This window comes from Mytilus galloprovincialis, chromosome 7, assembly GCF_965363235.1.
Source record: "Mytilus galloprovincialis chromosome 7, xbMytGall1.hap1.1, whole genome shotgun sequence".
Taxonomy (NCBI): Eukaryota; Metazoa; Mollusca; class Bivalvia; order Mytilida; family Mytilidae; genus Mytilus; species Mytilus galloprovincialis.
This window is the reverse complement of record NC_134844.1, coordinates 16997713-17022474: the sequence shown is the minus strand read 5'-3', so window position 1 is coordinate 17022474 and position 24762 is coordinate 16997713. Positions and strand designations below refer to the sequence as shown.

General features: G+C 33.0%; 1 protein-coding gene across 1 annotated transcript; it reads left to right on the top strand.

Moving 5' to 3' along the window:
• Positions 1 to 542: 542 nt before the first annotated feature.
• LOC143082434 (uncharacterized) lies at positions 543 to 22488 on the top strand. The gene is made up of 7 exons (XM_076258091.1): positions 543 to 651; positions 2979 to 3226; positions 4240 to 4295; positions 5696 to 5755; positions 19846 to 20017; positions 22052 to 22101; positions 22381 to 22488. The coding sequence occupies exons 1-7, from the start codon at positions 647 to 649 to the stop codon at positions 22423 to 22425; spliced, it is 636 nt and encodes a 211-aa protein (XP_076114206.1). The 5' UTR covers positions 543 to 646; the 3' UTR covers positions 22426 to 22488.
• The last annotated feature ends 2274 nt before the right edge of the window (positions 22489 to 24762 follow it).

Below are 24762 nucleotides of genomic sequence, written 5' to 3'. Positions count from 1 at the left end.
AAGCAACTCAACGAGTGTCACATTTGAAGTAGGATCTGTTTGCCCTACCGGACAACCTTAGTTGACCCCCAGTTTGTTAGTTGGTTCGTGTTGCTTAAAGTCGAAGACATACTGCGCAACAGAGTAGTAGGGTTGGCTTTGCAAACCAAAGCTAAATGGATTAGCTTAAAGAGACATGCACCATATCTACCAATAACGGAAAACTCCAACAAGTGTTCTATTTCTATATTACGCATTCAACAGATCTTTACGAAATAATTAGGAAAAGATGAATAATGAAGAAGTTTGATCATGGAATACAAAAGTCTGAATTATATCTGAATAATTCCATTCTCAATTTTATTTTTATATTAATCATGTTAATCTTTGGAAGCAGAAGAAAACATCATCGAAAAAGAACTTGGTTCGACAAAATCGGTGACCCTTATCTTAAAAAAAAATATTTAAAAATGTAACGCATGACAATGCATTCAGTCATTTACATGCAAATGACCTCCATTTTCATATTCTATCTTTGGTAAGTAAGTTATCAGTTATTTATTGGACAGACAGATATTGTCAGTATTGCCTATGGTCATGAAATCGTCTTATCGTCAGATGATAAGTAAATATTTAGGTTAACTTACTTCTATCAGGAGGCACAATCATGAAGTAAGTATTCTATCTTCTATTATCTCATATATAAAATGTCACATACTCTAATATTTGACAAAATAGTATGAAACGAGAAATAAATTGAAATATTTATGACTATATGTCGTTACTCAAAAAGACTGCACATTTAAACATTTAATGTAAAACCAGTTGTTGGCATGATACGGGCTATATTTTATTATTATATTTTTCAAACCTCTAACAGGAGGAATTGTGGTTGGTTGTCTTATGATGAATACATAATCTTTAAAGCAATTTAATTGAAGTCTGGAGATAGCATGACAGTAACTGTTAGAAGTCCTTTGTTCATTTACATTGATTATTGTCATTTTGATCAGTTTTTTTCTTTACCTTTTCTAACTTCGGACTCGGACTTCATTAATACTGACTTGTATTGAGCGTATTGATAAGCGGTGGAGTATTCCATTTTGGCTAGTGAAGACTTGAGATCTCACAAAACAGTTTAAACATCGCTACATATTTGTGTCTGTCCCAAGTCAGGAACCTATAGCGTTTGTTATATAACAAAAAAAGATGATATGATATGATTGCAGATGAGGTCACTCTTACAAGAGACCAAATGACAGAGACATTAACAACCTATACGGCTTCAACATTAAGTCATGTATGTTTCGTAAATTTTCGTAAATTTTCTTTTTTAGTGTAGAATGACATCTAATTTCACATTATACATGATTGCTTCTGGGCTTGCTGAATCCCGCCTACTGTTGCATGATTTTGTTTTTCGATGTGTTGAAGACCCATTGGTGGCCTTAGGCCATTATCTGCCCTTTGGCCGAGTTTCTTTGACACATTCCTTGTTTCCAAATTAAATTTCACCTTGACGAAGTGTGTTAAAGATTGGCCAATATAATTGAAAGTGACATTCTGATTGAGATCAAGGAGATAACCTTATCATATAAATAGAAGTACATCTAAATTAGGTCAAAAAAACTTATGTAAAAATAGTCCAGGATAATACAAGATATGTAGGGGGCAATGATATCAGTACAAACGATAAATATTACTAAACAACATTTTTTACATTATGCATGAACCCAGAAGTTAGAAGTTAAACTTTAAAAAACACTTTGACATCAACACGAGCAGCAAACAAACAGAACGGGATATAAAAATAATATAAAACACAAATTGTGGGAAAAGATAACAAATAGTTTGTATGAACAAATTGATATTTCATATGTTACCCAATTTGAAAAGCATTTAACAGTCAGGTGAAGGTAACACATGAGTTATTTTTCATTTGACGTATTTTGATTGGTTAATACTTTCCCGTTGACCTGTTCCATCACTACTTTCCTGTTCACCTTTTCCATTATCTGTATTGCATATAATTGTTTACCATTATCTTTTTATAGAGGCAAAGAAAACACATTTAACATAAAAATATTCAAAATGGTTCAGTGATTGAGCTGTTTTAACTATGCATTTTCAAATAAAGATTTATTTCGACTTCAAGACTGGTTTCCACTTCTTAACTGTCGATTCTACTTACTATTTCACTTGGTACAATCAAAAACCTTATTATTTTCTTTTCAAATAAGGTCTACGAAAATAGTGCAAATAACAGCAATTAGAGTGTCAAAAAATTGTTGGAAATACTAATATTTTAGATATTTTTCAAAATAACTGTTTTGTTCCCTATAGAGATTTCGCTCATCGCCAAGTAAGTAGTTGATATCCAATGGGACCAATGAGTTTACATTGTAATGTTCTTTTTGATCCGGTCATTGTCTAATAGACACGATCCCCGTTCCAATTCTCTATTCTATTTTTCTCAATGAAATTTTTAGGATATAGCTAATATAAAAAAGAAGATGTGGTATGACTGCTAAGCATGGTCAAAACTACTTGTTCCTACTATCTTTTGTTTAACAAAAAAATACCTGACTGTTTTGTCTTTTGTTCTAATGATTTAAAACTTTCAGTTATTGCTTGATATGTTAATCTTATACATATAAAAACAAATATATAAACCTTATTTCTCTTCTGTTAAATTATAACAGCATTGTTCTGTAGAGAATTTCCATTTTTTAGCAACTGCTTTGTTAGAAGGATATATTGTAGTGTTGATCATCTGAACTTTTTTTAAATTTTTCATGAGGAGTGCATTCTAATTGTAAATAACTTGTCAAAATATAGATACCCATTCAATTGGGGTTTTTTTATCTGGAAATTCATATTTCGTCCATCACATTAAAGTTTTATAAGACAATTTTACTCGAATTTGGAATAAACCGATATTAAACAGTTATTGTCGTTTAGAAACTTGAATGAAATCACGATTCATGCTTATTTTCCAGGATAACAGCACTAATTGTTTTGACATGCGCAATGTGCACTTTTGCACAAACGCCGAAAACTACAGTGTCAGTCTCGACCGATCATCTACTTAATATTTTAGAGGTAATGCACAAATCTCATATCTACAATTCCCTGCCGTCATCAGAGAGGGTGCTACTGGTAGAGTTATTGGCTGCAGCAGAGGTTGACCAAGTCACACATTTAATTGACAGAGTTGGATTCGCTCGAATTGCTCAGTTTCTTGATCGTATGTAATAAGTTATTAATACAAAAAACAAGTTTGAATACGTGTCAATGAAACAGCAACTTCAACAGACACAAAAAAACAAATCCGAATCATTAATAGGATATACAATATTCTAATCTAGTTTTTGTTTGTAAAATTATACCATCTACCGTTTAATATCGACCAGTGGAATAACAAAATATAAATAAAAAGATTTACAATAAAACTGCATCACAGATAAATTGATATAGTTTATAGATAATGTGCAATTGAAACCACATCTATTATAAAAACATTATACGTTAACATGAAAACTATTCACATAAGTGAAGGATTGAATGCCATTTAAAAATTAGATGAAGGCAAATAATAATTTTCGTCGCCTTTTACGAACATTCTATACATTTATACACCTATTATATACTGTTGTAATTGTTGCATATCTGGTGTTATAACTGGTACACATATTTTTTTTATATATATATTCGTATGGAGTTCAACCTGTAGAATTTTATTAAATCCGAAATATCGCCAAATTAAGAATGATTTGCATAACGATACAAAACAAAATTGTAATCTAGTGTCTGGTAAAGTTACAAAACAATATTATGTCACGTATCTGTATATAGTTTTTCACACAACTTTGTTTTTTTAGAATGGTTAAAAAAAAAAGCATTACTCTCTAATATGTGTATGAATTCCTTTCGATTAGACTTGTACATGTGTATAAAAAAAATCAACAAACGACGGTTTTATGCTTATTTCGATACTGCTTTGAAGAAAGTATACCCTAATGATGAATTTCCAAATTTTATTATTTTATATATTACGACAATAGAAAAGAAAATTTATTTTCAGAAAATCAATGTACTGAGTTTATAGAAAGGAGTTTATAAGACAGTTTTAACTTAGCGCTTTAAGAAGGTAGTTTAAACACGGAAAGACATAGTATTGTCTAGTTTCCAACGTGTATGAGCTCATATATTGAAACCGAAAGGTTGATATATTTTACTGCAAACAATTTTATATTTCAGATGTAACGAAGATAGATCAAGGGGAGGCAAAACTTTTGGAACATTATCTGATACAGGTTAATATAGTTATTAATACATGCATAACATTTTTTCTTAATACTATTCACTGCTGACGTTTAAGCTGATTTTCATGCTAGAATATACGATTGTATACTATCCTAATGTCACGTTAAAACTTTCTAATTATAATATACTTGTTGGCATGAACACCAAGAAGGAAGTTTTTGAGACTATCAATAATCAGATACAGTCGTTAACTGTTAGAGTGGTAACACCATAATATACTGTCATTTTCATGAATAACAAAGGAACTTTCTTGCTCTTAGTCAGCAGTTGGTTTGTGTTACTTCTTCCTTTCCTTCTAAAATTTTACATGGGCATAAACCAGTTGGTTATATGTTCATAAAGGTGCAATGTATTGATGCATCTTTGGCTTTCAAGTGTTGAGGTTTACGCTTTCCTGCTGAAAATTACTCTAGTGAAAAAGCAACATGTTTAAGATTCCCCGTTATTTAATTAAAACATTATTAAGAAACTAAAATTCAAATTCCTTCATGCAATTTAATCTTCACGAATTTGGCTATTTGTTTATTCACTAGGTTAAGATTTGAGCGCGTTAGATGAATGTAGATCATGAAAAGTCCTTATGACTCATATTTTTTCAAGGGTTTATTCCATTTGAAAGTCATTACACAAATCTCAGTTAACATTACGAATAAGTAACCGCTATATTAACGTTAATCAGAGGTACTTTTCAAGACACCATGCATTCAATATCAATTAGGTTTTCCAGACATGCGGTTAATCTAAGAAAAACTTATCAAAGGAGCTTGAATTAAAAAAATATGACAAAGCAATAATAACCAACAATTCCAAACAGTGGTGCAAATTACGGATAGGACAATGACTACCCGTAGTTGAAAAACCTCAGTGTTTTTATGATTTGACCATTTAATGAACAGAAATTTGACAGGAAATTGAATCGGCGTTAAAAGTATTATGTGCAAGTTTTCGACACCGATCATGCTTCATGAACGGGTGTAGAAATAAAACTTTTTAAAAACAATTCCCCGGAATTATCATTGGACTAATTGCCATGTTTAACCTTTCATCAGCAACACAACTGGTGTACGTGTGACATGTAGAACATTATCTGATTATTCTTCAGGATTTGAATAAACAACTCTCCCATTGTTTTGGTGGAGTTCGTGTTGCACACTCTACATTCTATGTTTTGTTTGTGCACTTTTGTTTGTCTGTTGGTCTTCTCAAATTTAACCATGACGTTGACAGCTTGTTTTTGACTTGTGAATTTGAACGTTCCTCTGTAATCGTTCTCTTTCAACTTTTAGGATGGCATTATAAAGATATTCATGAGGTATCACAGTACCTATAATCTTCACCGAGTCAGTGGACAGTAAATACACATAATTTTGACATTTTTATTTTATTCTAGGAATTAAATCAGGAGACAGTGACCGCAGTTCATCATTCAGATGACAGTGTTGTTATAAAGGTAAATACGTCACTTTGTACTTAATTCGGCCGTTTTTTTTTTTTGTTTTGCATTTCATCTGTGTTATCTGAATCGTCTATATTTCCCAACTTTTTATTGCATCCTTGGTTTCTTCCAACCCTATTGTTAAATTTAATAGTTATGTAAGGAGAATAAGCATTGACAACACTATATATACGACAAAACAATCTAATAGTTGTTCTCGTTATATTACTAATCTTAAATATAATTTCCAAGATGTGAACAAACTCCTTCACATTTTTATGCAAACACACGTTTATTGTATCAATTGATATGTGTATGTAGAGATTACTTACATCACCAACTAAAGGCCCACGACAGATTATAATTGTATATATATAAGATTGTTTTTACAAGCACGATAAATGTAAGATGCCGATAACGCCATCAACATAATAGATACACAAGCAAGGTTTGAGCGCCTAGTGTCTGTCGACAGCTAACATTGATAGGGTCAATGCATTTTGTTGTTGCAAGCAAAACATAAAATTGAGAATGGAAATGGGGAATGTGTCAAAGAGACAACAACCCGACCATAGAGCAGACAACAGCAGAAGGTCACCAACAGGTCTTCAATGCAACGAGAAATTCTCTCACCTGGAAGCGTCCTTCAGCTGGGCCCTAAACAAATATATACTAGTTCAGTGATAATGAACGCCATGTACAGTTCTTTACTTTTTCTAAGTCACATACCGGTCGTCTCTATACGTTCACGACTAGATTTTTAATATAAATCAACTCTTTTAACTTATTAAATAGTAACTTGTTAGCAAACAAATACGGATGTCCTATGCGGAGAAGGAATGATATACATGTACCCCTTCGAATGACACGGTGTGTGGGAATCAATGTCAACTTCTTCATATACTGTAATGTCTGGCGTAAAAATATCAATACTGGTATCTATGATAAGTTTATTTTAAGAGCATAACTTTGTAAACTATGTCTTTTTATTAGAGATTTTCAATAAAACGACTTTACTCGACATAACCGACCTAACTCAACGTATTTGCATTGTAGTATGACGAAGGAAAGAATACACTACATGCATGTTTTACTCTTTGAACACGCCTTTTTAGCTGGAATATACTTTATGTAAAATTTAACCCTAAATAATTTTTTTAATATTTGAATATTTTGTCATTAAATTTTGAAAGATTTTATTGATACAAATATTATAATGGAATAAGTAAGTTAGCAACTTGAAATCAAATACACCCATCATTACTTGTCATTTTACTTGACCCATATTTTAGTTCTTTTCAAATTATGAATTTTAAAAACTACAAAGACGAAATTTAGCAAATAATATATTAAAATAATGAATTCCGAAGCGAGAAGGTTGTCTTTTGTGTTGTTTTCACAAGTTTTAACGTTTACAGTAGATTCCAACCACCCGAATGTGAAAGGTGTACTCGACTATTTTTTTAATAGTATTTTTCTATAATTTAATTGAAGATAATTTGATGTGGGCGGAAATTCATATCATTGATATATTTATCAAAAGTACTTTTTCGTCTTTTAATACCTATACCATGGAAGTATTATCAGGTGTTTGTCCTTGTATACCTAAACGTGCATTCGAGGATACAGGGGTAGAGGGCGTACCCCCTTTTTTCGATCGCTAAATAATTTTGAAAATCTCATGTTTTCCACAATATCTATACACATTTTTAGCGTATACTAGAAATCGTCCAAACTATTTTGTGGCATTGCTCCGCTCGTCAACATAAGTCCAATATCGGGAACTACACCCTCTTTCAAATATCTTGGATCCAGCCATATTCACAAATTGTATTGAACAAATAAAAAAAAATAAAAGATTGTCGTTTGACTTTGATGACTACTGTTTAAAAACAACACTGTCTGAACATTAGACATTTCGCATGAAATGTAAAAGTTTGAGACTACATGTATACTGAATTGGATTTTCCCGTAATTTAATAGCTCACTTAACACAGAAATTTGATACAGATGTGTAATCTAATGGACACACGGAAACTACATATACTCTGCTATACAACTAATGGTCCTACACACACTCTGTTCTTTTGACATGACAAATGTCTTGCTTTTCTAGACTGTCTATAGATTTCTTATACTTCATTTCACGTCAATCCCTTTCTTACTGTTTTAATTGTGACATGATCATTCGATAAACATACTTCTATGATCTCTATTGCCTTTAACTTGGACATTTATAAAAACTAGTTATGTAGCACAGAGATGCATGCGTAAAATAAGTTCTTGACATAAATTGGCAAAAATATCATATAAGAATTAAGCCTCAAGTTATAATACTTACGAAGAAGCCTCAAGCATTATAAAATGCACGGACTTACGACGGGGAATTAGCATCAAGCTATAGTACTTATGATGATGTTGATACTGATGTTTGTTTTATATCCAGCGACAAATATTACATACAATTTTTAGCTCACCTGGCCCGAAGGGCCAAGTGAGCTTTTCCCATCACTTTGCGTCCGGCGTCCGTCGTCCGTCGTCGTCCGTCGTCGTCCTGCGTCGTTAACTTTTACAAAAATCTTCTCCTCTGAAACTACTCGGCCAAATTACACCAAACTTGGCCACAATCATCATTGGGGTATTTAGTTTAAAAAATGTATCCGGTGACCCGGGCAATAAACCAAGATGGCCGCCACGTCTAAAAATAGAACATAGGGGTAAAATGCAGTTTTTGGCTTATAACTCAAAAACCAAAGCATTTAGAGCAAATCTGACATGGGGTAAAATTATTTATCAGGTAAGATCTATCTGCCCTGAAATTATCAGATGAATCGGAGAACCTGTTGTTGGGTTGCTGCCCCTGAATTGGTAATTTTAAGGAAATTTTGCTGTTTTTGGTTATTATCTTGAACATTATTATAGATAGAGATAAACTGTAAACAGCAATAATGTTCAGCAAAGTAAGATTTACAAATAAGTCAAACATGACCGAAAAGGTCAGTTGACCCCTTTAGGAGTTATTGCCCTTTATCGTCAATTTTTAACCCATGTTTCGTAAATCTTAGTAATCTTTTACAAAAATTTTTCTCTCTGAAACTACTGGGCCAAATTAATCCAAACTTGGCCACAATCATCTTTGGGGTATCTAGTTTAAAAATTGTGTCCGGTGACTTGGCCTTCCAACCAAGATGGCCGCCATGGCTAAAAATAGAACATAGGGGTAAAATGCAGTTTTTGGTTTATGACTCAAAAACCAAAGCATTAACAGCAAATCTGACACAGGGTATATTTGTTTATCAGGTCAAGTTCTATCTTCCTTGAAATTTTCAGATGAATCGGACAACCCGTTGTTGGGTTGTTGCCCCTAAATTGGTAATTTTAAGGAAATTTTACTGTTTTTGGTTATTATCTTGAATATTATTATAGATAGAGATAAACTGTAAACAGCAATAATGTTCAGCAAAGTAAGATTTACAAATAAGTCAACATGACCGAAATGGTCAATTGACCCCTTTAGGAGTTATTGCCCTTTATAGTCAATGTTTAACCATTTTTCGTAAATCTTAGTAATCTTTTACAAAAATCTTCCGCTCTGAAACTACTGGGCCAAATTAATCCAAACTTGGCCACAATCATCTTTGGGGTATTTAGTTTAAAAAATGTGTCTGGTGACCCGGCCATCCAACCAAGATGGCCGCCATGGCTAAAAATAGAACATAGGGGTAAAATGCAGTTTTTGGTTTATAACTCAAAAACCAAAGCATTTAGAGCAAATCTGACACAGGTTTATTGTTTATCAGGTCAAGGTCTATCTGACCTGAAAGTTTCAGATGAATCGGACAACCTGTTGTTGGGTTGCTGCCCATAAATTGGTAATTTAAAGGAAATTTTACTGTTTTTTGTTATTATTATCTTTAATATTATTATAGATAGAGATAAACTGTAAACAGCAATAATGTTCAGCAAAGTAAGATTTACAAATAAGTCAAACTGACCGAAATGGTCAGTTGACCCCTTTAGGAGTTATTGCCCTTTATAGTCAATTTTTAACCATTTTTCGTAAATCTTAGTAATCTTTTAGAAAAATCTTCTCCTCTGAAACTACTGGGCCAAAATAATCCAAACTTGGCCACAAACATCTTTAGCCTAAAGTCCGGTAGTCCGGTAGCCTAACAGCATGAAAACTAGTAGAACAAATAATATTATACTGGATGACACGACGCCCAGGATAAAAAGGTGTCAATCGGCTGTTGTCAAGGACACAACAACACCGATTTTATCAGGTGTCCCCAGGATCATCTTAAATGATGTTATGAAAATGACACATGTGCAGTCTTCTGAATCCGCATTGTACTATAAAAATTCAGACAAGTTTGAATATATTCGGCCGTGTACTGTTCAACTTTCAGATATTTTAGATTTCAATGACAACCATCAATATTGCTCTATTTCCAAATGTAACCGTAAAAATTGTAAAACCTGTGATATACTAATAACTGATACCCACTTTCAAAGTAATTTAACCACCAAAAATTACAATACACATAGCCATGAGGATTTGAATTGCACTGCCTCCAATATTGTTTACGGTATTGAATGTACTCTTTGTGGATTGATCTACGTCGGGGAAACTCGACAAAGACTCAATTTTAGGATGAATGATCATCGGTCAAATGTTAATGATCCTAATAACAACAAATTTCTCTATAAACATTTTAATCAGCCTGACCATTCTATTGTTTCAATGAAAGTCCGGATTATAGAGAAAATATATCATCCTACAAATGACCCCATATTGAGTACACCATATCGTTTACAAAGAGAAGACTTTTGGATTAGAGAGTTGGGAACAGCCATTCCCTATGGATGCAATGACAAAATTGATGGTGTAGGTATTTTATCTAGTCCCAGGTGTAGTACTGTCAATACATTAAAATTATTTAATACTTCTGCTCGACGAAATAGAAGTCATGGTCACAGAAAATATATACCACCTGCTGTACACACCGTGACGATTGATAGTCTATTATCGTCTGTTCAAAAACCTTTAGGAATTCATCATATTAGGACTAAATTATACTCCATTCCATTGTCAAAACTTTCTTTACTATTTCAAGATGCCAAAAATACTTCCGTTACTGATTCTCGTTCTGTTTTGTATAGATTAGTTGCAATTATCATGGACATTGCTAACCATAGACTATTCAAACCCGTATTGACTACATCCAATAGTGAGGAAAAACGTTACTTTTTTAAGGTAGAATTCGCCAATAAAGGTTTAGATGCTATAAATATTGGCAATATTTTCCATCAAAAATCTGTACAAAAAACTATACCTGATTACTTCAAAAATAAAGCTACACCTGTTATTTCTTATACTTACACCAAGTCTATTGCATCAAAGATTTTCAACCACAAGAGAGTTTTAGAGGCTTTTAACCTCAAAGATACAAAATCCAAGCCTCCGGATTGCTCATGTGCATCTTCTCAATACAATTATAGTCCAGCTGGTCATATTATTACTGGTGACCTTGGTATTGTTACCAATGAACAACTAAGAGAGTTGCTAGCCAAGGGACCAAAGTATAGAATCCCCCAGCCCATCAACTGGAACAAGAATTTCAAGTTACTGATGGATGCAGTTGAGGACTATGCAAGAAAATGGGTAAAGCGCGAACCAGACGAACCCGAACTGGACACTTTGTCTGAATGGATCAAAGCTATTCGATCATGCATTCAGAGGCGCATACAAAAACTACGATGTAATATGAGTACTAGAGTTTCTAACCCTTTCAAGAATCCGGAGGTTGTGGATGCTTTATCCTCTTTGCATGACAAATATGTCGTTGTTCCGGCAGATAAAGCCTCCAATAATATCGTCTTCATATGTAAAAAACATTATTTGCAATGTCTCACTACAGAGCTTGGAATTGATAAAACTACTGGTAATCCTACATATTCTTTAACATCATTTACCAAGGATGAAATTTTACAAAATCATAAATCTGTCCTTCTTTCTTTTGGTATCAACATCAAAGAAAACGAAGAAAACTTGCCCTCATTATACTGGATACCTAAATTACACAAAACTCCATATAAAGAACGATACATAGCTGGGTCTTCAAAATGTTCGACTAAACACCTTTCTAAAGTATTGACTACTATTCTTTCTACAGTTAAAGATGGGCTGCAAAAATATTGTGAGGAGATATATTCTACCAGTGGTGTTAACCAGATGTGGATTCTCAAAAATTCGAAAGATCTACTGCTTAACCTTCGATCACAATCTTTGCAATTTTGCAGCAACATAAAAACTTTTGATTTTTCTACGCTATATACTACTATTCCCCATGCTCAGTTGAAAGATCGACTTCACCATCTCATAAAACAGAGCTTTTTCTATAAAAATGGGAATCGTAGATACAAATTTCTTGTTTTGGGATACAATAATTCATATTTTGTAAAGAATCACACTGAATCTTCCAGAAAATATACTGAAGATGATATTATTAAAATGCTGGACTTTTTGATCGACAATATATTTGTTGAGTTTGGAGGATTTATATTTCAACAGACAGTCGGTATTCCAATGGGTACTAATTGTGCACCCCTGCTGGCTGATTTGTTTTTGTATTCGTATGAAGCAGAATTTATTCAGAACCTTCTAAAAGACAAAAAGAAAAAGCACCTTGCGAAATTCTTTAATTTTACTTTCCGATATATTGATGATGTTTTATCATTGAACAACCCATACTTCAGCCAATACTTACATCTCATATATCCTAGTGAACTTGAAATTAAGGATACTACTGATACTAGAAGGACTGCTTCATACCTTGATCTTTTCCTCAATATTGACGTAGATGGACGACTTCACACGAAAATCTATGATAAACGGGACGATTTCAACTTCCCAATTATCAATTTCCCATTTCTTAGCAGTAACATACCCTCTGCCCCTTCGTATGGTGTTTACATATCACAATTGATACGTTATTCACGTGCTTGTTCACACTATACGGACTTCATATACAGGAGTGTGCTCCTTACGCAGAAACTGCTCCAACAAAGTTATGAGGAGGACAGATTAAAATTGACACTCCGTAAATTTTATGGACACCATCACGAATTGGTGGACCCATATGATGTCTCTTTAACCAAACTAGCTAAGGACATTTTTACCACATGGTAGATTGTGGCTTGTCATTATGTCGTCTAATCTTTTAATTACCAAACGTGACTTATTCCCGATTGTGACTGTTTTGCTGAATGTGAATTCGTATTACTATAAGACGTGTTTCTGTACTTGTTTATCCCAAATTCATGTATTTAGTTTACATGTTTAATGTTATATTTGTAATTCTCATTTTGTCAAATGTGTTGACGTCTTTTTATTATATTTAGGTGTTACGGATGGAAAAATTAATCACCGCCTTTGTTTATTATATTTAATTTCGTACGATTAATTACGTTTGAAGTTGGATTCATAACAAACTGGACTTATATATATTACAGTTAATTGCTATTAATAAGTATTGCAATATGCATTTTGTTTTTATAAATTATCAGTATTTAGTTCTAATATAATCTTTAAGCAATCCTAATTCTATCTCACTTTTGAATTATAGTTTTTCATGTGTGACGTCATGCTGTTTCTAAATTTCATAAATTCAAATGTGGCATAACGTTTGCCTTTTCGCCATCGTATGTGACGTCATTTTTTTTAATTGCGTTGACGCCTGGACTGATTCGGGTGTGTCTATGCTGTATTGAACTTGGCATCATGTATTCGGGTTTAGTTTTCTGTAATAAGTTAATACTTCAGTTTCATTATGAATATATCTTTCACATTCATTTGTTCAAATTTACTGTTTGCAATACTAGTAGCATGAATCGTTCTATATAAAAGTGTTCTTATCCCGGGCATAAAAACAATGCCGTATTTGGCAAAACCTTTTCAACTTTTGATCTTCAATGCTGTACAACTTTGTACTTTTTTCAATTTCGATCTTTTATATCTGGGCGTTATGTATTCGGGTTTAGTTTTCTGTAATTAGTTAATACTTTAGTTTCATTATGTATATCTCTTTCATATTCATTTGATAAAATTTACTGTTTGCAATAGCATGAATTGTTCTATATAATAAGAATGTTCTTATCCCGGGCATACAAACAATGCCGTATTTGGCAAAACCTTTTCAACTTTTGATCTTCAGTGCTGTACAACTTTGTACCCTTTTTTTCACTTTCGATCTTTTATATCTGGGCGTCACTATTGAGTCTTGTGTGGACTAGACGCGTTTTTGGCGTATTGAATTTTAAACCTGATGCTTTTTGTTATCTATTAATCATGCTTTTCTTTGTCTAATATGGTCTCCTTTTTATTTGTATTGTAGTCCTGTAATATTATGTTGTCATTTCAATGTTATATTTAACTTTGCCATTAAAGTGCGAGGTTTGGCATGCCATAAAACCAGGTTCAACCCACCACTTTTATTCCCCTTTAAAAGTGTCCTGTACCAAGTCAGGAAGATGGCCATTGTTATAATATTGTTCGTTTCTGTGTGTGTGTTGCATTTTAACGTTGAGTCGTTTGTGTTTTCTCTTATTTTTTAGATAAGACGTGGCACGGTACTTGTCTATCCCAAATTCATGTATTTGGTTTTGATGTTATATTTGTTATTCTCGTGGTGTTTTGTCTATTGCTTGGTCCGTTTCTGTGTGTGTTGCGTTTCGGTGTTGTGTCGTTGTTCTCCTCTTATATTTAATGCGTTTCCCTCGGTTTTAGTTTGTTACCCCGATTTTGTTTTTTGTCCATGGATTTATGAGTTTTGAACAGCGGTATACTACTGTTGCCTTTATTTGGGGTATCTAGTTTAAAAAATGTGTCTGGTTACCCGACCATCTAACCAAGATGGCCGCCATGGCTAAAAATAGAACATAGGGGTAAAATGCAGTTTTTGGTTTATAACTCAAAAACCAAAGCATTAAGAGCAAATCTTACAAAGGGTAAAATTGTTTATCAGGTCAAGATCTATCTGCCCGGAAATTTTAAGATGAATCGGACAACCCGTTGTTGGGTTGCTGCCCCTAAATTGGTAATTTTAAGGAAATTTTACTGTTTTGGGTTATAATCTTGAATATTATTATAGATAGAGATAAACTGTAAACAGCAATAATGTACAGCAAAGTAAGATTTACAAATAAGTCAACATGACTGAAATGGTCAATTGACCCCCTAAGGAGTTATTGTCCTTTATAGTCAATTTTTAACAATTTTCATAAACTACTTGGCCAAGTTCATTATAGATAGAGATAATTGTAAGCAGCAAGAATGTTCAGTAAAGTAAGATCTACAAACACATCACCATCACCAAAACACAATTTTGTCATGAATCCATCTGCTTCCTTTGTTTAATATTCACATTGACCAAGGTGAGCGACACAGGCTCTTTAGAGCCTCTAGTTTTATATTAAGAATGATGATATGATTATGATAAATACATATACCTTTTTGTACATGCCCAACACTAAGAGTCGCATTGTCATATGCTAGGTTACAAGGCTTAAAGTCATTCGATCAGGGGATACAACACAATAATTGAACCCGTATTCGAGACTAGTCTGCTACAAGTCAATCCCATGTACATTGTACCAGTATATAATTATGTGTATAACAGGTTTTTTTAAGTCGTGTATCACCTTCACTGGTGATTCTGTCCATGTATCTGTCGCAGAGTTGTCACGTTTATATATATAAACCTTCAAGCGAGACAAAAATTGAAACTAAAAAAAATCTCTAACTCAATTAAAATATGTGATAACTTTAGAATCCACTTCTTATTGGTAAAGTAAGAGTAAAACAAACTTCCCGTGAAGACTGTCCCAAAAATGTAACAAGTATGTAAACTGGCATTCTCATCCACATTTAACCAGAGATACTTGGGAACAGGATATTTAAGACAATTAATATGTACTATAAATTGATAGTTTACTATCCTCAGTGACCAATGTTTATATGCAGATTATTATTCATCAGTTGTAAATTTCCTGTGTATAAAACTGCATTTTTCGAAAAACCAAGGATTTTCTTATCCCAGGCATAGATAACTAGATAACTGATATTATCAAGATGCTTGATTTCTTGATTGACAACATATTTGTTACGTTCGGAGGACGTATTTTTCAACAGACTGTCGGCATTCCAACGGGAACAAACTGTCCCCCTCTACTTGCCGACTTGTTTCTTTATTATTATGAGGCTGACTTCATGCAGGAACTTCTTAGGTAGAAAGATAAGAAGTTAGCAATATCCTTTAACTCTACTTTTCGCTATATAGATGATACTCTTTCACTAAATAATTCAAAATTTGGTGACTATGTGGAACGCATCTATCCAATCGAGCTAGAGATAAAGGATACTACAGATACAGTTAAGTCGGCCTCATATCTTGACTGACATCTAGAAATTGACAATGATGGTTGGTTGAAATCAAAACTTTACGACAAAAGAGATGATTTCAGCTTTCCAATTGTGAACTTTCCATTTCTAAGTAGCAACATTCCAGCAGCACCTGCATACGGGGTATATATCTCCCAATTGATACGATATTCCCGTGCTTGCATTTCCTATCATGATTTTCTTGATAGAGGGTTGCTGCTCACATGGAAGCTATTAAACCAAGAGTTCCAAATGGTGAAGTTGAAATCATCCCTTCGTAAATTTACGGACGCCATCACGAGTTGGTTGACCGTTATGGAATAACCGTTTCACAAATGATATCGGATATGTTCCTTACGTCGTAACTACAATCCCCTTCCCCTTCATGAATGTGACCTACCAAATTAGACTATTTACCGGATTTGTAATCACATAAGCAACACGACGGGTGCTGCATGCGGAGCAGGATCTGCTTACCCTTCCGGAGCACCTGAGATCACCCCTAGTTTTTTGTAGGCGTTCGTGTTGTTTATTCTTTATTTTTCTATGTTGTGTCGTGTGTGCTGTTGTTTGTTTGTCTTTTTCATTTTTAGCCATGTCGTTGTCAGTTTGTTTTAGATTTATGAGTTTGACTGTCCCTTTGGTATCTTTCGTCCCTTTTTTACCTTAGCCGTATTTGGCACATCTTTTTAAAATTTTACGCACGTCTGGCGTACTAAATTATAATCCTAGTACCTTTGATAACTATTGCTAATCAAGCACACCTTCCAAATTACAATCTATATATAAATAATGAATTGATGTACACACTTATTTACACACATTATTATCAATTACAATATTCTTTTTCTTTAATGTTAGTTGACTTTCATTTGAAAGAAAAGTGTATGTCAACTCATTGAATTTAAAGAAGTACAAGACCTGTTTAATTTTTTTAAATATAAACATCCCGTTGTCGTACGTTTTTCCAGTTAAAAAAATTCCGAGATTGTAAATTAAGGAGATTAACTGCAGAAGAGGAGAACGTTTGAAATAATGCTTAATATTGTAGGATGGAATCCAAGTTATCAACTTTAACAGACACATTCTAATTAACACTTTGAGTTCACTTTTTTGGAAATTGATAAAAAAAAACCACCACCATATTTAATAATAAATACCCGCGAAAATTAAATATTATAAAACATTACATAAACGAACAGGGACACCAATCTGATAACGACAAACAGAAGCAATAAAAATATTAAATAATAATCACCGTGTATCATCGTACAGCGGATATAGGTACTAACCAAGCGGGCCTGAGCGATTTTTATCTTACACGGTAACGAAAAATCTTTGTTTTTGTTCACATAATATCAATGTGTACTTCAATCTAAACATAATGTTTTAAGAAATGATTTGGTCGTAGGTTGATGATTAGAAATGTCTCATTATTTCCCCAAAACAAGAGGGATTACTAAAAGCATGTGCAAATACTTGTAAAAGAAGTTGGCACTCGTCTCATCCGATATTATTCTATATTCATTGCAACTCATGTAAATGTCTCAACAACTGTATCGAAATTGAAAGTTGGTGTTGACATTCACAACTATTTGCAAATTTACAAGTTAATTGTTCTTATTAGATATCAAAGTTGTTTTATGAATAGGAAAAAATCGATGCGAAAATTATTTGGGAGCAGGAATTTCAGATGTTCAGAAATATACATTGAATATTGATAAAGCAAAACAAAGTTTTTTGTTATCATGAAAGGTCAAAATCGATCATGCCTGCTTGGTTAGTACCTATATCCGGTGTACTGATGATACACGGTGATAAAAGGTTCATTAAATTTTGCAAAGTATATCGGACAAACAAAGTCATGGTCAAAAACATGAAAGACAACTCCTATGAATCGAATGATAGGTAAAGATACGTATATATACCGTTTATACGTGGTCTTATGACAGTGAAGATTACGCAGGAATCACGTGATATATAAAAATCATGATTTCTTTCGTTTTTCATCATCTAAGAAACACTTGATATTAAAAAAATAAATTATGAATGGGTTTAATAGTTAAGGAATACTTAGTTAAAATTTGAGAGTCGCATTTAACAAAATTAGTTGGTTAGCAATAACCGGTCCCGTTACGTGCGTACGTCGAGTGAGGTACGTATGTCATTTAATTGGAAATCTCTAATATACCTCGAATTTGACATGGTGCTTTTGCTATAAAAACAGGTTCAATCCACCAATGTCTACATTTGATTGGGACTTTCCGTTTTGAATTTTCATCGGAATTCAGTATTTTTGTGGTGATTTTACCTATTTGTTTTCAAAATAACACTGTTTGTTGCTCTCTATATATAGCTTATTTTATTTCCAGTTACGAGAACTCCAGACACAAGTCAATTATCTTATGCAGACACATTTGTACACTACATATCTTATTTTATTTCCAGTTACGAGAACTCCATACACAGGTCAATTATCTTATGCAGACACATTTGTACATTGCATATCTTATTTTATTTTCAGCTACGCGATCTCCAGACACAGGTCAATAATCTTATGCAGACACATTTGTACACTACATATCTTATTTTATTTCCAGTTACAAGAACTCCAGACACAGGTCAATTATCTTATGCAGACACATTTGTACATTGCATATCTTATTTTATTTTCAGCTACGCGATCTCCAGACACAGGTCAATAATCTTATGCAGACACATTTGTACACTACATATCTTATTTTATTTCCAGTTACAAGAACTCCAGACACAGGTCAATTATCTTATGCAGACACATTTGTACACTACATATCTTATTTTATTTTCAGCTACGCGATCTCCAGACACAGGTCAATAATCTTATGCAGACACATTTGTACACTACATATCTTATTTTATTTCCAGTTACGAGATCTCCAGACACAAGTCAATAATCTTATACAGACACATTTGTACACTACATATCTTATTTTATTTTCAGCTACGCGATCTCCAGACACAGGTCAATAATCTTATGCAGACACATTTGTACACTACATATCTTATTTTATTTCAAGTTACGAGATCTCCAGACACAGGTCAATAACCTTATGCAGACACATTTGTACACTACATATCTTATTTTATTTTCAGCTACGAGATCTCCAGACACAGGTCAATAACCTTATGCAGACACATTTGTACACTACATATCTTATTTTATTTTCAGCTACGCGATCTCCAGACACAGGTCAATAATCTTATGCAGACACATTTGTACACTACATATCTTATTTTATTTCCAGTTACGAGATCTCCAGACACAGGTCAATAACCTTATGCAGACACATTTGTACACTACATATCTTATTTTATTTTCAGCTACGAGATCTCCAGACACAGGTCAATAACCTTATGCAGACACATTTGTACACTACATATCTTATTTCATTTTCAGCTACGAGATCTCCAGACACAAACCAATAATCTTATGCAGACACATTTGTACACTACATATCTTATTTTATTTTCAGCTACGAGATCTCCAGACACAGGTCAATTATCTTATGCAGACACATTTGTACATTACATATCTTATTTTATTTTCAGCTACGCGATCTCCAGACACAGGTCAATAATCATATGCAGACACATTTGTACACTACATATCTTATTTTATTTTCAGCTACGCGATCTCCAGACACAGGTCAATAACCTTATGCAGACACATTTGTATACTACTATGAATCAGCAGGATAAGCAGTTGGTTGTTGACTTATTTGTTGCTGCTCAACATCACAACGTCACAGAATTTATTCATACAATTGGATACAGTAAAGTCCTAGCTTTGGTAGAACGTACGTAATTTTTATTCAAAAGAATATGTTATGCTAATTATAAGTTCAGACGACATTGAATCAAACAATAACTATCTTAAATGACTGTTCGCCACATTTGATGCTGGATGACAGCATATAGAGAATATGAAGTCGTATACGTTTGTTGATTTTTTAGCTCACCTGGCCCGAAGGGCCAAGTGAGCTTTTAGCATTACTTGGCGTCCGTCGTATGTCGTCCGTCGTCGTCGTCTGTCGTCCGTCGTCGTCGTCCGTCGTCGTCGTTAACTTTTTTCATTTTGAACTTCTACTAGAGAACCACTGAATTGAATGAAACCAAACATGGCATTAATGTTCCTTATGAGGTGCTGACCAAGTGTTGTTACTTTGTAGTCCATCCATCATCCAAGATGGCCGCCAGCGGGGGACTTAGTTTAACATAGGACCCTATAGGAAATGCATACAAATGACGTCTTCTAGAGAACCACTGAATGGAATGAAACCACACATGGCATGAATGTTCCTTATGAGGTGCTGACCATGTGTTGTTACTTTGTAGCCGATCCATCAATCAAGATGGCCGCCAGCGGGGGACTTTGTTTAACAGGACCCTATGGGAAATGCATACAAATGACTTCTTCTAGAGAACCACTGAATGGAATGAAACCAAAACATGGCAAAAATGTTCCTTATGAGGTGCTGACCAAGTGTTGTTACTTTGTAGCTGATCCATCATCCAGCGGGGGGCTTAGTTTAACATAGGATCCTATGGGAAATGCATACAGAAGTCCTCTAGAGAACCAAGGAATTGAATGAAATCAAACATAGCATGAACAGTCCTTTCCTTATGAAGTGCTGACCAAGTGTTGTTACTTTGTAGTCAAATTTTATCTGTTTTTATATGATTTCAAAAACCTAAGTAGAGTCAAATGAGCGATACAGGCTCTTGAGAGCCTCTAGTTTAATTTCTATAGATAAAGGTGACAAAAAACACGCTGACGGGAAGGTTTTTATTTCTAATAACTGGAAAATTGATATGATAATTAAAGACGAACATTTTCTTCTTGACAACATCTTTGTTGGTTTCGGCAATACAGCTTATCGACAGGTTGTAGGTATTTTTTGGCACAAATCGTACCCCGTGAAAAGCAAACGTGTTCTGTTGTTTAAAACTCAGTATAATCCGTCATAATTCAATTACTTGATAAATTCAACAACTCTTACCGTTACTTTGATGTTATCAAAAACTACCCACTTGATATACTTCCGAAGTTTACCCTAGGGAACATCCTACAAATAAAACAATATAACTCCTTTCATATTTGAGGTTTCCACGTGAAACCTTTTACAAAAATACGACAAATAGAACGATTTAGCTTTTCCTATAGCCAATTTTCCCTTTTTTGAGGGATATGACGTCCGTCTTAGGTGTTTATACATTCCCTCGCATTCACTTTGCTCATATCTGTAATGACGTTATTATTTGCAAGATATATAATCTATATGAATTATTTCTATTATATGTATAGAGATAAATACATTATTTAAATCAAATGACTAAAGTCATATGAAACGAGTGACTGGTGACAAATAATGTTTATCCAATTCTTAAACAAATGCATGTATATATCATAAACTTAGTCTTCTGTGCACGATTTTATCATTTTTTACATTAAGATATCGTATAATCGCCGAAGTTTACCGATTGTACCTTATAGTTAATAATCAACAAAAAGCATGGATATTGAGCACGTGATTAACATATACAATCAGATAATTGTTTATTTTATTGACAGATTCATGCGTATTGCAATCACCGGATTTTTACGAGACGGGTCATGCTAAGATCACTTGCATATACGGAAAATATATCAGTGAATTGCTTTAATGTGAACAAATTAAAGAGTTTTCGTCAGAAAAAAAGTATGTGTACATAAGTTTAATAATGAAAAGTATCCATTTAGTTATAAAAATCATATGCATAATTTTTTATTTGAGGTTTCATGTGACTTTAAATGGTTAATGTATTTTAAACATTTAGTATTTGTATTTCAGATATTTCTTCTCCAAGAGACACACATCAGTTTTTGATCTACTTAGTTGATGTAAGTTATTAGAAGTTCATGTTTTGTTATAAGTTAAGTTTTCAAATGCGAATCATAAAATGTTTTTTTTTTCAAAATAATTATTGTTACTATATAGGTTTGTCACTTGCAATATTAAATTGATTTGTAAATTTCGTGCAATTGAAGAATAAATGTTGATATGCATGCATCACAGTTTTTTTATTGTTGAGATTCTATAATTTAATATTAGAAATGTATATGTATTATAAATAAAGTATATTTTTTTATGAAAAATGCTGATATTGTTATTCTTTGCAGCATATGGAAGCTGAGGCATCAGGACAAAAGCCTGGATTTGGATGAATTAAAATAGAATTTTAAAGCTTAACCCAAAAAAGACTTTGGATTAATAAAATTATAATACTTTTTTCTACTTATCTTTCATTTCACATATTAACAGTGGTATACTCATTAGTGTACGTAGAAGTGGCGTTATATATTCATATTTATTGAAATGTTCTGTTTACTACTAACAGTACAGTTTTTAAATGCCTAAATATATAAATATATACTCAAATTGGCAGAATATCAAACAAAATTATCGTTTAAAGATGAAACATATCTATATAGCAATCTGCTAACAATTACCTTAGCCGAGTTATCCACAAAACAGACTAATCGTGAAAAATTGGAAATAAAAAAGACTGGCGAAAGATATCAAAGGGATTGTTAATGTTTATCGAATTTTTTATATCTATGCAGTTTATCCTCGTTATTTAAATTTTCCCCTGTGCATACGTTATTTCATGTCAAGCTATCCAACATATTTGGATGTGCTATAGGATCGTCTGATTTTTTTAAATGCATCCCCATTGTATGGATTTGAGTGTATGTCAGACAGAAAGTGGCTGCATGTCATGTGATAATTGCTTTTCGTTTTAAAATGTCAAGCGTCAGACGAAAAATAAAACAATGAAAACGAAAATGAAAATGATACTTCTCTGCATGGCATCTGTCGCGTTGCTCATTTTAATATCATGTATTTTGTTCAGTCTCATAGAAATAGGACTTGTTGTTTTTAAACATTTATGTTGTTTTGACAACTAGTACAGTTAGGACCGTTCCAGTTTTCCATTCAAAAAGAACAAAGAAAAGACCTATTATCGTTTAGTATTTCCTCTTTCATAAGTGTTGTTAGAGTATCATACACGCCTTGTCTTTGCTTATGGCTTTGTTGAATGAGATAGTGTGCCATGATTAAGGGACGACATCAAAAGTTCAATGTAGGATCAAAAAACTTAATTCACATAGTTTTTTTCGCCTACCCCCCACCCCCCTCCTTACCCCCTTCTTAACTTAATTTGGGAAAAATTGATTTACCTATATGGATATATGTAAAATCGATTTTAGATTAACAAAACTTGCAACAATGTTGACCCCCCAGCCCCAAACTATTCGATTTAAGTTTTTATCCTACATCGATCTTTTGATGTCGTCCCTAAATTGACCATGTTTCTTCTTTGCCATTGAATAATACTTAATATAGAAAATATATCCTGTCTTTACTATTAAATAGTACTAAACGTGATAGTCTATGACCGATATTTATATTAAAAATTACTAAGTTAGGTTCATATTACGTCATTTTTATTGAACAATATGTTGGATTACTCTCGTATTTTCTCCTGAATACTAGTAGTTATTAGATTTGCCTTTATCTTTTCTTTGCTGTTGAATAGTACTTAGCGTAGTCTATACATTGTGTACCAATCATATGCTATTGAATAATACTTAACGTAGCATATTAATCTATTGCAATACAAAATCATAATATCTAATAAAATTTGTAGATTTAGCCAACAAAGTCATTATATTTGTATAAAGTAACATTCGTTTATAGTGGAAAATTGTTTTAACGTTGAATAAGCTACAACTAAAATTTGCTTGCTGGTCCCTCTCTGTCATTACCATTAGATTACACTGGTTCATTTCCCAATCAATCTATCACCAAGGGAAGATAACTAATTCGAATTTTGTTCATAGTGTTTTTCAAAAATTATGGACGGTTCTTTATATTGGTATGTAATCATTTTAAACGTTTCAAATTTATAAAATTATATTCGTACATCAATGTTTTTGATACACCAATAACAAAAACTGAAATATATTGAATTGATACATTTTGGAATTATTCAAAATTATATCAGAAACCTTAACTTAATTATAAAAGAATGAACCTGTTAAGGGGAGAGAATACTCGCATAACTTTTTCAAATTGGCAGATAATACAACGGAATGTCACTATTGCATACAAATGGCACATCAATATAATTAATTATCTGTGCAATCGTCCCCACCTTCAATGATGATTCTAAATTAGAAATATAACCAAAAGTTGTATATCTATAGATAGTTAAGACTAATGAAAGCTAACCCACTGTAAAAATATTTCTTTGCAATTTTTTAAAACTTCCTCAGAAAAATGCTCGAGCCACTTGACTTTCATAGCTCAAAATTAACTTTTTTACACACTATTTGAATAAAGTAGTTGAAGATTATTCGCTTCTCAAAGTGTAAGACGCAATAACAAGAGGCTGTCACAACGACAGCAAACCGGATTTATTAATATTTATTTGTGTCCTGGCAATATCACAAGAACCATTACTGATGAATGGTGAAAGGGAAAATCGTCAATATCAA

Coding starts and splice junctions, on each gene's coding strand:
- LOC143082434 (XM_076258091.1), top strand. Junction 4,296..5,695: donor TGGAACATTATCTGATACAG/GTTAATATAGTT, acceptor ATTTTATTCTAG/GAATTAAATCAGGAGACAGT. Junction 22,102..22,380: donor TTTTGATCTACTTAGTTGAT/GTAAGTTATTAG, acceptor TATTCTTTGCAG/CATATGGAAGCTGAGGCATC.